This window comes from Podarcis liolepis, assembly GCF_965112155.1.
Source record: "Podarcis liolepis genome assembly, chromosome: 10".
Classification (NCBI taxonomy): Eukaryota; Metazoa; Chordata; class Lepidosauria; order Squamata; family Lacertidae; genus Podarcis; species Podarcis liolepis.
In genome coordinates, this window is record NC_139562.1 from 56,053,580 (window position 1) to 56,068,230 (window position 14,651).

At 42.9% G+C, this 14,651-nt stretch overlaps 1 protein-coding gene across 3 annotated transcripts; it reads left to right on the forward strand.

Annotated features, from left to right (window-relative positions):
- The first annotated feature begins 254 nt into the window (after nucleotides 1-254).
- ING3 (inhibitor of growth family member 3) lies at nucleotides 255-14,651 on the forward strand. Of its 3 annotated transcripts, none has more exons than XM_083463709.1 (12): nucleotides 255-546; nucleotides 712-783; nucleotides 1,756-1,856; nucleotides 3,250-3,315; nucleotides 5,855-5,951; nucleotides 6,821-6,892; nucleotides 7,273-7,392; nucleotides 8,555-8,712; nucleotides 9,235-9,425; nucleotides 10,325-10,517; nucleotides 13,122-13,160; nucleotides 13,635-14,651. In XM_083463709.1, the coding sequence occupies exons 1-12, from the start codon at nucleotides 519-521 to the stop codon at nucleotides 13,749-13,751; spliced, it is 1,254 nt and encodes a 417-aa protein (XP_083319835.1). In that variant the 5' UTR covers nucleotides 255-518; the 3' UTR covers nucleotides 13,752-14,651. The 3 variants fall into 3 exon arrangements, with proteins under 3 accessions (XP_083319835.1, XP_083319836.1, XP_083319837.1); XM_083463710.1 differs by having other exon boundaries at nucleotides 8,654-8,712; XM_083463711.1 differs by having other exon boundaries at nucleotides 360-546; nucleotides 712-787.

The following is a 14,651-nucleotide window of genomic DNA, read 5'->3' on the forward strand; positions in this document are numbered from 1 at the left end:
ATATATATATATTATACTTACTATATATATATATATATAATATAAATATCATTATTCGTGCGGCTAATAGGAGCTTGCCTTTGGTATAATAATAATAATAATAATAATAATAATAATAATAATAATAATAATAATACCAAAGGCAGCGCGGGTAAAGCCCAGCGCCCGCGTCCCTGCGTCACAACAGCAGTAGCGGTGCATGGTGGGATCCGTAGTCCTGGCGTGCTCCCCACCCCGAGACTACATCCCCCAGGAAGCACAGCGCGGGAGAGCCGCGCGAGCCCTTGCGTCAGCGGCGCCGGCAGCCAATCGCGGCTCGGCCGACGCGAGCGCCGCCCGCCGCCAATGTTGTTTTCGCTGAGTCGAGCGGCTGGTGTTGTTGGCGGTGCCGGCGCCATATTGGAAGGGACGAGGCGGCGTTTTTTTTTTGGCCCCCCCTCAGCCCCCCTCGCCCGCTTGCCCGCCGCCTCAGGAATAACGGAGCCCCCCTCAGAGCGGGCCTCGCTGCCGACGCCGCCATGCTGTACCTAGAGGACTATCTGGAAAGTGAGTCTCCGCGGTGCGTGTGTGTGTAGAGGGAGGGGGGGCGCCAGGCCCGAGGGGAGGGGGAGGGAGGGAGGACGGAGCGCGAGGCGGAGGCTCCGCCCACCGCTCCTCCCGCCCTCCGTGTCAGCTAACTCGCTCCTTCTCTCCGCCCCCCTCCCTCGCCAGTGATCGAACAACTTCCCATGGACCTCCGCGACAGGTTCACCGAGATGCGCGAGATGGACCTGCAGGTGCAGAGTACGTGAGTCAGCCCCGCCCCCTTCGCGAGCCACGCAGAGGGAGGAGGTGGAGCCGTTGGGTGTGAGCGACGCGCCAGCCGCCGAATAGGAAGTCGGCGAGCTCCCAAGAGCCCGCCTGCCCGCCCGCCGTGCAATGGAATTGGGGTTTTCTTCCTATCAATGCTGCACAGCGGAAATCAGCCGGGCTTTATTCCAAGGGATGGGGGTGAAAGTGATCAAAGGTTTATTGGGGGGGGGGGCGAAGGAAGAGACTTATCCTGCTGAAGAGCTCCAGGATTTATAGACGGAATAATTTCCATTTCGTGGAATGATTTTTAGATTCTACCCGACCGAACCCAAGTATTCTGTGTCCTGCTCGTGGGACTTTGGGGTGGAGGAGCTGTTATTATAAAGAGCATCACAGGGCTGTGTAGGAAGGAGAGGGCAGTGGTTGCATGCCTCAGTATGTGGCACTAAACCACCAAGCCTCTTGGGCTTGCTGATCAGAAAATCGGCGTTTCAAATCCCCATGACAGAGTGAGCTCCCGTTGATCTGTCCCAGCTTCTGCCAACCTAGCAGTTCGAAAGCATGCCAGTGCAAGTAGATTAATAGGTACCTCTGCGGTGGGAAGGTAAATGGTGTTTCCATGTGCTCTGGTTTCCGTCACGGTGTTCCGTTGTGCCACTAGCAGTTTGGTCATGCTAGCCAGATGACCCGGAAAGCTGTCTGTGTGGACAAATTTTGGCTCCCTTGGCCTGAAGCAAGATGAGCACACCGCTTAGTCGCCTATGGGGTCCTTTACCTTTTTTTTTTAACCTTTTACTTTAAAAACTTAAATGGGATCCATGAATTAGATCTCTTGTCAGACGCTTACGTGCACATGTAGTTTTCACATAAGCTGCCTTTTACTTACTTGTGCTATACAGTTGCAAACCATTGTATAATTATACAAGACAAATGAATGTACATTAATGTTCTGTGTGTTTTAAGATGCAATGGATCAACTGGAACAAAGAGTAAATGAATTTTTTATGAATGCAAAGAAAAACAAGCCGGAATGGAGAGAAGAACAAATGACATCCATTAAAAAGGTAGGAATGAGGTAATATCTGGCCAAAAGAAATAAAACAAAAACAAAACACCCCAAACTAGGCTATTCAATCAGTTCTGATGCTACTACAAGTCTCACACAAAAAATCTACTCAGAGCTTTTAAACAGCTATGAATTCATAGAAGATTGTGGCTCCCATTCTGTAAAAATGGAAAACACAACTTGCAGTTTTTCTTCAGAGCCAATTACTTCCTTCGCCTGAAAATGGACAAGTGACTTGTACATAGTCCTAAAGAAATAAATGCAATCAGGTTTAAAATCATGTTGGTTGTACTGTATATTTGAAATATTAGTATCAAGAGCCTTTAGTGTCAAGTTAGCATCAAGTATCAAGACACCACAAGAAATAGCTGCAAAGAAATACAGTGGTACCTCGGGTTAAGTACTTAATTCGTTCCGGAGGTTTCTTCTTAACCTGAAACTGTTCTTAACCTGAAGCACCACTTTAGCTAATGGGGCCTCCTGCTGCCACTGCGCTGCTGGAACACGATTTCTGTTCTCATCCTGAAGCAAAGTTCTTAACCTGAAGCATTATTTTTGGGTTAGCGGAGTCTGTAACCTGAAGCGTATGTAACCTGAGGTACCACTGTACTTGACTGGATTTCCAGCAGTATGAATCATGGCCTTGGAAATCGGATTTGAAATGCAAAAAGTCCCAAGTATGAGCAACATCCTTAGGTCTGATAGGAAGTAAGCTTTATACCAAGTCAGACCATTGATCTATCTAGCTCAGTATTGTCTGCACTGACTGGTAGCAGCAGCTCTACAGGATGTCAGGCAGGAGAGATTGTCAGCCTTACCAGGAGATGGCAGGGATAGAACCTGTGACCTTCTGCATGGAAAGCAGAAGCTCTTAACAACTGAGCTATGGCCCTTCCTCTAAACGTTTCAGTCTTCAAGGACAATAAGCCTTGAGCTGTCTCACCCTCCCCCCCAAGAAAAGCCCTCTGGTCCGCAGGTATGGCTATTATTTTTGAAATACATAAAATATTTTTTAACTTCCATTCTGATGTTTTGTTATTCTGGGGAAATATTGGTATTGTACTGTATATTGAATTTTTCTCCCATGTTTCAAAATAGGGGAATGTGGTGAGCTAAAGAATAATAAACCATGAAATCAAATAATGTTCTCAACTGTCATTTTGATAACTCCGTATTCAGCGACATTGTTAAATCATAAACATACAAATGTTGCATTTCCTGCATTTCATTTATCCACCTATCTTGAAACTGATTTTTCAAGAACTTGTGAACTTTGTTTATCTTCAGAGTTCTTTAATTTCATATATTATTGGTCATCCAAGTTCATTATAATTTTATAGTACTAAAAATGATTTCTCACAGTATTTTATTTTTATTTCCCCCCCAAATAGGATTACTATAAAGCCCTAGAAGACGCAGATGAAAAAGTACAGCTGGCCAATCAGATTTATGACTTAGTAAGTAAAATAATGAACTCGGCTACTGGACTTTTAATTTGCAGACTTTTAAAACGTTAACACTCATTCTTCTTAACACGTCTTATAACATTTTTATATGTATGAACATTTATAACTCTGCAACACTTTTAAAATGTGTTGGGGGGTTATTGGGTTATTTTTATTTTGATTGTGTATTTTGTGTATTTATGTTGTGATTATATCCTGTGTACTGCCCTGAGACCTGCGGGTATGGGGCGGTATACAAATCTAATTAATAATAATAATAATAATAATAAATAATACAGTTGTACCTTGGATCCTGAATGCCTTGCGAGTCTTAACATTTTGGCTCCTGAACGTCGCAACCCCAAAAGTGAGTGTTCCAGTTTGCAAACATTCTTTGGAACCTGAATGTCTGATGCGGCTTCTGTAGCTTCCAATTGGCTGTGGGAGCTTCCTGCAGCCAATAGGAAGTTGCGGCTTGGTTTTGGAAGTCGAATGGACTTCCGGAACTGATTCCATTTGACTTCCAAGGTACCACTGTAATGCATTTTTCTGCTTATAGCTTTTTTTCAAAAAACAACAACCTTGGACTAATTGGCTTGTATGTACACTTAAATGTTTTAAGGGCTGAAATAATAAAAATTATTACATGCAAAAGCAGTTCCATATATGAATCCATGAAGGCATTTGCAGAGCAATCCTAAGTGGAGCTGGGAAGGAGTGGAATGGCAAATGCACCAGTGCAAATCATGACATCTCATGCTAGCCAGGGCAGGATGGGGTTGGAGATTGGTCTTCCTTTTCTGTATGCCAGCTCCAGGCTGAAATAGCTGCGGGTTCTGATAGTTAGGTCCAGGGCATCTGCAGGATTTTGAATCCAGTGGCTCTAAAGCAGGGGTTGGCAAGGTTTTACCTGCCTGGGCCAGTCAAGTCCCGTGGAGATCCCGTGCGCAATTTCCGGCGTCTGGGCATGTGCAGACACAATTTCCGGCGCCGCAGAAGTGAGTCCCTGCACCGCGCTGGTTTAGCGCAGTGGGCCGTGACTCACCGAGCAGGCAGCTCAGTTTGGATGTGGCCCGTGGGCCGGTTAAACTGCCCCCATGGGATCTTGCAGCACAAGGGCTGCAGTTTGCCGACCCCTGCTCTAAAGCCACCAGTGCCCTGCCCCTAAAATGCCCCATGTTAGTACTTTCTGCTTGCTACCGCCAGCTGAAAAATTGCTGGTGGTAGTTTTCTGCTCCCTGGAATGCAGCTGGGGCCTTGGTTGTGGCACAGCCCCTCTAGCAATGTTCCTATCTACCAGCAGAGGCTGGCAGAGAGAGACCTACTCACCGTCCTAAACTGCGTCCTCCCCCGTCAGTGTTGTTGGATTAGGATTGCACTCTTAGTACGGTGTCACAAGTGTTACTTCACCACCTGTCAGCTGATGGCGGTAGAGCTGAAGCTTGCTTTCTGCAAACATCTGGTGCATGAGGAAGTTACACATGGGAAACTCCCTTTCGTATCCAGTCCAGAAGGCTTTGGGGTTTACCAGTTTTCCTTCGCCAGTGCACAGTCCAGAGCACACTAGAGTTTCCTGGTTGTGCATTGGCAGCTGTGTGTGTGACAGGCGTGGGCATGGTTTGGGAGAAGCAGCCTTGCAGACCAAATGTGAGCCAAGTTTGGCCTGTGGGCCGGATGCTCCCCAACACTGCCTTAGGCAACCTCAAAGCCTTGAGTGCAAAAGAGTGGGATTTGTGAATCTGTAACTGGCAGTCTTTCATCTAATGTCTTTTAACAATTTCAAGAGGGGTTGGTAGCTGTGGTTTGTGAAAGCAGAACAAAATTTTCTTGGGGTGTGGAACTACCGTATTTACATGAATCTGATGCTCCATCGGATCTAAGGCACACCTCAATTTTCAAAACCTTGAAACCAAAAAAGTATTTGCTGGAGAATGTAAATGTGGCATCAAATCTAATGCACACCCTAATTTTCGTGACGTAATTTGGCAAAAAAAGGTGAGCATTACATTTGAATAAATGCAGTAGGTGGAACCCTACTTGTGTAGGGTTTAAATTCCAGCCATATTTTGGAGGCATTTGGGTGCCACATATACTAGAAGGTTTCTGTAGCACAGTGCTCCGAAGGCTTCACGCTATCTTACTTTATATTTTTTGTTAATAGGAAAAGGTTTTTGACATGTACATGATTGATTAAATATTCTCAGCAGTACAATCTTAATACACATTCACACAAAAGGCCCATTGAATTAAATAGCTTACTGTTCAATAGTTTTTCTCAGGATACAGTATACACTTACCTTTAGAGTAAGCCTCACTGAACTCAAGAAGATTGATTTCTGATTAGAACTGTATAGGATTTCATTGTTAGAGTTTTTTTCAGCTTAATGTTTTCATGTCCAGGGATCCTTTTATACAGATTCTCATTTGTGATTTTTAAAAAAAATACAGTATTGGTGTTTGCTACACTTCATATTAACTTTTTGATTGTGTGAAGTAATAAACTGGATGAAAAATAGCCTGACATCTCAAAAAACATATGCTCTTAAATCAGGTAGACCGCCACTTGAGAAAATTGGACCAGGAATTAGCAAAATTTAAAATGGAGCTTGAGGCGGATAACGCTGGGATTACAGAAATATTGGAAAGGCGTAAGTATGCCTGGTGGCCTTCTCCAGTCATTATAATTTTGCCAGCACATAACATCACACTCTGTTGCTGCTGTAGCAATAAAGGGTTTCCTTTTGTTTCTCATTTGTCAAAATGAATCATAACTAATAAAATTGGCTCAATTTTTTTTCTTGGGCCCCATTACAGTAGCATGAGCAAGAGTAGAATCTATGGTCTAACAGATCCTTTATGCTGCTTTTTAGTTTGTTTCCTGAACATTTCACAGGATACCCATTTGAAGCTTCATTGCAAGCCATCTTTAAAGTTTGTCTTATCTGTGTGCATCAAGAATTAAAATAGTCTTGGGTTCTGAAGAAAGTCTTATCTGTTGCTTCTCTGTGCATTCATATTGGTAGGACAGAGTGTAAAAACCTCAGGCTTTGGAGCCATATGTGGCTCTCCCTCTCCCTCTGCACAGGTCACACCGATCACCAGTCCTGCTCTGTGCTCTTCTTGAGTGTTTCTCCTGATGTGTCCTTGAACTGTAATTGTTCCCTTGCTTGCTTGGATTGAAAGAAGCGTGTGTGACCTTTGTGTGGCTGGAATGTTGTACAGATGTAAAGCGTCACATCTGTTGCTCTGTCGCAGCCCACCAATGGCATGCAGCACCCTGAAGGAATGTGGATTTTGGACCTCGAAAGCCCCTGCGATAGGGTTGTTCTCTTCAGAACTCAAGAGGCTATTGGCTTTAATGTGGCAAACCAGGATAGAGAACAAAAACCTCTCTGATTAATTTCATAGCACTAGCTTCTTCTGATGAAAATGTGCAGTATTTTAAGGATGGTGTCAGATAACAAAACTTTCTGAGTTGTCATAACTATAATTCATTCTTGAATACTCTTTCCAATAGGTTCTTTGGAACTGGATACACCATCACAGCCACTGAACAATCACCACGCTCATTCACACACCCCAGTAGAAAGTAAGTTGAATGTTGCAACCTTTGCTTTTGTTTTGGTGTGAAGAAGAACAATACAACAGGCAGAAATTCAGCAGGTTGTGCTTTTCAAGTATAGAAATATAATATGGAGAAAGCTTTGCTATGACTCTGATCTCTCTCAAATTTTGTATTATGCCATGTGCACCCACAGCATTCTCAAAAAGTTCAACATGTGCTCACTGTTCCAAAAGGTTTGGTGACCCATATCTGTGGAAAAGAGCTCCTGGACTGAAATGCGATGGTGCTTTTCATGATGTGTGTTTGTGTGTGTGGTTTTTTTTCCTTCTGTAGTGATAAGCCCTTTGCACAAAGCACCAAGTTGGCTTTTGGATTAATAGAGTGTGTTTTGTTTGTTCGTATAGAACGGAAGCATAATCCCTCATCTCACCATGCAGCGGCAGATCATGTCCCTGAAAAGAAGTTTAAGTCTGAAGCTCTTCTGTCAACTCTCACTTCAGATGCCTCTAAAGAAAATACACCAGGTAATTGCAATGTCAGGTGTAAGTGAAGTTTTAAGCATACAAATGGAGGGCATTCTCTTTCCTGACCTATTAATGGGATTGCTCCCACAGGCTGTTTTTCAGAGAGGCAGGTACAATCTATTTTTAAACAGGGCTGTGGTTGTAAAACTCCTGTATGTGGATCCCCAATAAAATTGTTACTGGTGGAGGACAGAAGTAAGTCAAGGACAAGGAATTTATCCCTCCTTTAATCTTACCACCCATGCTTGCAACAGCAGCTTTCTAGTCCTTGTGATGGTGTTTCTTTGTTTTTGCAGGGTGGGGGGGGGGGATCACTCACCTTTTCCCAACCTTGCATTGGGCTCAGAGGATGGAAGTGGCAAGATTCATTCAGTCCCCAATTGTAAATACTTCCTCCCTGTATCCTGCCCATCTCAGGAGGGGTGAGAGTGATAAATTTAGCTGAGAGAGTTTACTGTGGAGAAGAACTACTGTTGGAAGGTGGAGGGGGGTTGGAATTTGGACCCTGTGTTCCCACTCCTTTATCCACCTCTTCTCGGTTATTTATTATTATTATCACTCAGTACCTTCTCTCATTATATGCTTTCCTCACCCATCCTTCCATTGCCTTTTTCCATCCTCTAGGCCACATTTACCAGCTTTGCACACCTGTCAGCTTTGCCCACCAGGGTGGGGGAGATAAAGATCTGTCTCTCTTGCCATAAAAGGTTCCCCACTGCTGGATTTAAAAAACAAAATAAAAAACAGAAGAGGCAACAAAAGGACAGGGTGGAGTGGTGTGTTTTCAGCATTTAATGGGAAATGTATAACGAAGATACCAGATGCACTTTGTCAGGAGAAAGTTCCATAGAAGTTCTGCTTCTGATCATGTAACACCCAAGAAGTAGGGATGGGGGCAGTTGTTCAAATATTTAGGGCCCAAGTTGATTAAGGCTTTACACATTAGCCCTGGGGCAAGAGAGCAAACAAAGATAGGAACGTCTGAAGAGTAGAGCAGGGCCAAGTTGTTTTACAGAACATTATATCCTGTTAGTCTTTTTGTCCATTAACGAAGTGGCTGACTTTCACTGGTAGACACAGCTGGTTTTCAGCTTTCTGAAATTTAAATCTACTTTTAGTTTTCACTTTGGACTATATAAATATGTTCCCTTTGTTCATCAAGGGTGTCGAAACAGTAATTCATCATCCTCATCCAACAGTGCATATAATGCAAATTCTTCTCAGCCATTGGCATCGTATAACCTGGGCTCATTATCTTCAGGAGCTGGAGCTGGTGCTATTACCATGGCAGCAGCTCAGGCAGTGCAAGCCACAGCACAGGTAAGGAATTCAAAATACATTGTTTAAAGTACCTGCAGTCTGAGTTGGACAACTTTTATTTAGTTTAGATTGGTATTTAGAAACTGAATTTTTATGGCACTAGTTTATACAGAAAAGGAGACAGTTGTTTTTACATAGTGCATTCTAAAAACTCTTCCCAGCATGTTGAACTTGCACGTGTTTAATAAGGTTTGCAGTGTGATCCTGTGCGTACCTGTACAGAAGTATGCTCTGCTGAGCTCAGTAAGACTTACTCCAAGATAAATGGCTTTAGAATTGCAGCATTCAGCCTCAGTCCTGTGCACACTTACTTAAGCGTAAGTCACATTGAAATAGGATGCAAGACAATATCCAGCTTGGTTTCTTAGAGCATGTGGGTAATTATGATGAAGCCATAATTTCTTGTAAGTGTTGGAAATGTGAGTCTACTCTTTTAAATGACATGCCACAGATAGTTCAAAGCATGCTTTAAATGTTTACTAGCAACGACATAATATATTAATATGGCTGCTTTTCTTTTAGATGAAGGAAGGAAGGAGAACGTCTAGCCTAAAAGCGAGTTATGAAGCCTTTAAGAACAATGACTTCCAACTTGGAAGAGAATTTTCATTATCCAGGGATACCGCTGGGTACTCATCATCCGCCTTGGCATCTACATTATCTCAGACTTTGAGTTCATCAACCACAGATTCACGGAGTGGTCGAAAAAGCAAGTAGGTTCATGAAAACTGGTTGCTTCCCTTCGGCTGGGCTCACTTAAGAATTTGGAGAAATTATTAATCTGTTATTAGGAGTGTTCACAGTTTTTAATAGAAACTCAGAATTTTGAAATGGTGATCTCATTTTGTTTCATTCCCTGATCCTTTGAAACGATTCAAACTCTACATTTTAAAAAATTGAGTGTATGCCCTCATGTTTTTATGCACAGATGTCATCATACATACACAACAGTCTAATTTTTAACAGGTTCTTAGTAACATAATACCTGTACTAATAATAGAAGTATACATAATTACCCAGGTGATGGTCTCTTCTTTTTCCTTCCATATGTCAGTTGACCCAGCCACTTCTTTCTCTCTGACTCTTACTGAAGGGTGCCTACTCGCTAGAAGAAATGAATGCTAAATCAAAAATATATAAAAGTAGCCATCCACACATTGATTTATAGAACTTACAAACACAGGATAAAAGCTCCATAGAAAATCAACAGGGTCCAGAATAGTACTGAGTCCCCATTGTGGTTATGAAATGTGAATTTACTCTGTGTATAAACCATCAATACTGTTGAAACAGTGAAAGGAAGAACATGATGAGCCAGTACAGAAGAACACGTCTACTCCTTAATTAAGCGAAATAATGTAATACTAAAGTTGTTGCCGTCTGTCAGGGCAGGAACACTTGCTTATACCATTTCTAATCTCAAAAATCCTCATATTTTGTCAATTGAAGGGTGTGTGGTTTTTTAAAAAAGAAAATGTTTACATCAAATATAGATTATTGTCCAACAGCTTAGCTATGAACTTCTGCTGTAGGGTCTTTCTCGTTTCAAATTACACACACAACTTGATGGAAAGTAAGGGGAGAACACACTGGATATGTCTTTATTTTTCAGAAACAATAACAAATCTTCAAATCAACAATCGTCGTCATCTTCCTCGTCTTCCTCCTTGTCATCTTGTTCCTCATCCTCGGCTCTAGCACAGGAACTGTCTCAACAAACAGCAGTAATACCAGAGTCTGAATCTAATAGCCAAGTTGATTGGACCTATGATCCAAATGAGCCACGTTACTGCATTTGTAATCAGGTATATTTTGTTAAAATAAGATGTTATGCAGAATACCTAGTTTAGTTGGCTCATTGAGCTTGGTTCATTTACTGAAAATTGACCTCATCTGGTAGCAGATACTAAGAGATAAACTATTCAACTTTCAATGATTGCACTTTAAAGACAATATAGTGCTTTAAACTGCACGTTATAATGGCTGGTCTGGATTCCCAGCCACTTCCTTATAACTTGGTGCATCTACAGCTCTTGCATTATTTGTGTCCTCCTTCCCATTCAGTGCCCCAGTACCTGCAAGTTTTTCATTTCAAAGTGTGCCATGCACAAAACACTGAGTAAATTTATATAACATTTCTGACCACGAAACTTTGCTTTTGTCACTGCAGCATTTGTATAGCGAGGAAGCCTTGACATTTCCTTTTCCACATAATAACATCCAAAGGTCAATATTTTTGAGGAATGTTAAAGCATTTTCTCTAGAAGTGATAACGTTTATAAAAAGGTTACAAAATCTTAGCAGTGTACAAATATCGAAAACAAAAGATAGGCCCAGCTTCAGACTTACAATCCAATGAGACAAGAATTAAGGGGGGGGGGTTGACTGGGCGATATATCAATATATTGCCCAGAACCGGTATGTGGGGGGACACCACAATGACAGCGTCACTCAGCGGTATATCGCTGGTGAAACCGCCACCGCTCTTGAGTCCCTCTGCCTCCAGCGCGCTGAAGGAGAAACACTAGCCAGGAGTGGCAGCGGTGTGCCGCTGGTGAAACCACCATCGCACTCTCCCCCAGCAGAGGGAGAATCAAGCTGAATTGGCGAAGTGCTGCTGATACAGCTTGTTCCTCCCTCCGCTTCTCTAAACCTCTTGGCCGAGGAACACGCTCCTGTCTTCCCCTTAGCAAAGCGTTTTACGGAGTCCCCGACCCACCACCAGCTCACAGGAGCAGCATCGGGATGGGGGCTCTGTTAAAGTGCTCCTCCCAAGCTCTGAGAGCCCCAACCCCGCTCCTGCTTGCACTCGAGTAGGAACGGGATCAGGGCTGCAGCCTTGCTTGGCTACTGCTTGGCTGCCTTCATCTGGGATGGTGTGCTGTGCCTTTCCTCCCAGAAAGGCAGCTAGGTGGTGTAGGGGCTCTACACCGGCTCCCAGTATGTTTTCGAGTACAATTCCAAGTGTTGGTGCTGACCTTTAAAGCCCTAAACGGCCTCGGTCCAGTATACCTGAAGGAGCGTCTCTACCTCCATCGTTCTACCCGGACACTGAGGTCCAGCACCGAGGGCCTTCTGGCGGTTCCCTCGCTGCGAAAAGCCAAGTTACAGGGAACCAGGCAGAGGGCCTTCTCAGTAGTGGCACCCACCCTGTGGAACGCCCTCCCACCAGATGTCAAAAGAGAAAAACAACTACCAAACTTTTAGAAGACATCTGAAGGCAGCCCTGTTTAGGGAAGCTTTTAATGTTTAATAGGTTATTGTATTTTAGTGTTTTGTTGGAAGCCGCCCAGAGTGGCTGGGGAAACCCAGCCAGATGGGCGGGGTATAAATAAAAAATTATTATTGATGCCTAACAGGCTGAATGCGCTTCGCTATGGCTGCCTGGTCCGTCTTCAGGGAGTAGGGGGTGAGCAGGCAAAGTAGCTTACCCACCCCCTACGCCAGCAAAGGCGGACACAGCCTGGCCAAGGAGCCCCAAGGTCCTTGCTGCTCATGAGCAAGTGGTAGGGACACCAGGTCTGGCTCCACTGGGGTCAGGAGCTCTCCTGCTCCCAGCAGAGCCTGGCCAAGGAGGCCCGGGTCCCCTGCTGGGTGTGCAAGTGGCAGGGGACTCGGGGCTTGCTCAGCTGCGGGCAGGAGCTTTTCTGCCCCCCGGCTGAGGGCCAGCTGTATTGGCCGCAGCCCGCGAGGCGCTGAGGTGAAAACACCTCAGCTCCCATGGTGAGAGCTTGCAGCAGTTTTACCCAGCACCTCACAGGCTGGGGGCCAATGCAGCCTTTTACAACAATCCTTTTTTTGGACAATCTTAACGTTTTAAAAAGTCTAAATGTAATGGAAGACATTTTAATGCTTTTAGAATAACTACTTAATTTGGGGGATAGTAATGCAGAACTGCTTCAGGTAATGACTCGGGTAATGGAGTCAGCTGTTTACTGTTGCTTCATTATTCAGCCATTCTTTTATGTGCACTAAGCTCTTCAGTTTTGATCTCTCCTGGTGACTTGCTTATAGGAAAAGGAAGAGTGTAGTTACTACCCCTTTCCTGAAAGTCATGTTTACTCTGTAGTAATGTAGTCCAGCTACATGCCGTCCTAATATTTTGTAAAAAAAAAATATAATATAATTTATCCAGGCATTTAAAGAAATGATTGCCAAAACAAGTGTAAAACTGATGCCTTACTTGCATTTGATCATCTAGAAAATCACACCCTTCTTGGATGGCTAAGGGAGTCTAAAATAATGCAAAAATGGAAAAGCGAATTCGTAACCCGAAAGTTTCCAACATGTACAAGTTTGGCATATTATTCCTTTTAGGGCCTTTCAACAATAACTCTGATGTGAAAAATAATCTGGTCATGGAATACATTAATGCTTTCTTAATTTGTGTATATTGTATTCTCTCATAGGTGTCCTATGGTGAAATGGTGGGCTGTGATAACCAGGATGTAAGTATTAAAAAAGGGTGCAGGAACTATTACACCCCCCTCCCTCCCTTTCCCCCAGAACTAGACTCAGCTATGCAGTTTTCCGTTTAAAAGCAGAATTTTGAGCCATCTTCCAAAGGAAGATTACACATGTCCATGAAACCAAGGCGTTACTCTTTCCACCAGCAGTTATTCATGGTGTAGATGAGGATAGATAGTTGCTTTGAGGATGGGGACTGGTTTTAGACAGGGAACTACTAGTTTAGTATGTACGTCTGAAGCTAACCAAAAGAGGGCAGGTAGTTTTTGCTTCTGTACCTTTCCAGATATTCCCAAATAATAGGTATTAAAACCAGTAATTCTGTTTTCTTTCTGTACAACAAAGCAAAGCTACTGATACCTGCCTAAATCTATACCGTGTCAAAAGAGCTGTTTGGTGTTTTGACGTGTCCACTTTTAGGAACCAATCGGTATGTCTTTCTGATTGCCTTACAGTGCCCTATCGAGTGGTTCCATTATGGCTGTGTCGGATTGACAGAAGCACCAAAGGGAAAATGGTACTGCCCACAGTGTACCGCTGCAATGAAGAGAAGAGGCAATAGGCATAAATAAATGTCCTGCTTGCTTCGCTTCAATTAAAAATACGTGCTATGCTGCGGGGAAAGGGGAGGGAATGCTTCTTTGGAACCAGTCAAAGGAGGATGGATTTAGCTGTCATAAAATGTCGACTTCTTAATTTTGCTAGTTGTGTTTTAATATTGTACTTAAATTATTTATGCACCGCGGTTGTGCTATAAATACTTTTTCCAGTTAGCCATGGATTTTGTTCCAGTGGCAGACATATGCAGACATTTGTACTCTCTTAACCATTTTCTCTAAGCGGTGGGCATTCTACAACAATTCAGCCTTCAAATAATTCCAGCAAATTTAAGATTTTGAATGGTTTTATATTTAGCTGGCATTCTACTGCATGTTCTGTACTCAAGAGCTGTTAATGTGGGATTTTGTGTATATAAGTGTTGCAGAAAGAACGTTAAGAGAATGGATTTTTTTTCAGACGCCTTTATAGCTTTGTTTCTTGTTGAAACTGAATTCAGCAGGCTGAAGAAAATGGTTCTTGTATACACTGGGCTGGTGTCCTCTAGAGTACTTGGTAAATAAAAACAGACTCTTGTACACTTTAAAACAAAAATTGTACCACTAGTCTTTATATGTTTTGGGGCCATTCAGGGCGCAGGTCATTAAAAAAGGGTGTTAAAGTGATAAACCTTTTATACCAAATGTGTTTATTTTTTTGTGCAAGTGATCCTTTAAATTGAAACTGTATTAGGTGTTAAAATTAAAAGGAAAAAATCAAACGCTAGTATTAATGCTTGGCATACTTTATTAGAAAAGTACAGTAAAACATTTCATGGAGGCTTTCATAATATGCTGTCTAACTGGAGGATTTTAAATAGTTTTTATTTTTTAAGAAAATATATAAATAAAAGGTTTCCATCTCTGACATACTAA

Bases quoted from the DNA above. Each gene is read 5' to 3' on its own strand.
- ING3 (XM_083463709.1), top strand. From the start codon at position 519: ATGCTGTACCTAGAGGACTATCTGGAAA. The intron at 3,316-5,854 runs GTAAGTAAAATA...CTCTTAAATCAG, and splicing joins CCAATCAGATTTATGACTTA to GTAGACCGCCACTTGAGAAA. The intron at 8,713-9,234 runs GTAAGGAATTCA...CTTTTCTTTTAG, and splicing joins CAGTGCAAGCCACAGCACAG to ATGAAGGAAGGAAGGAGAAC.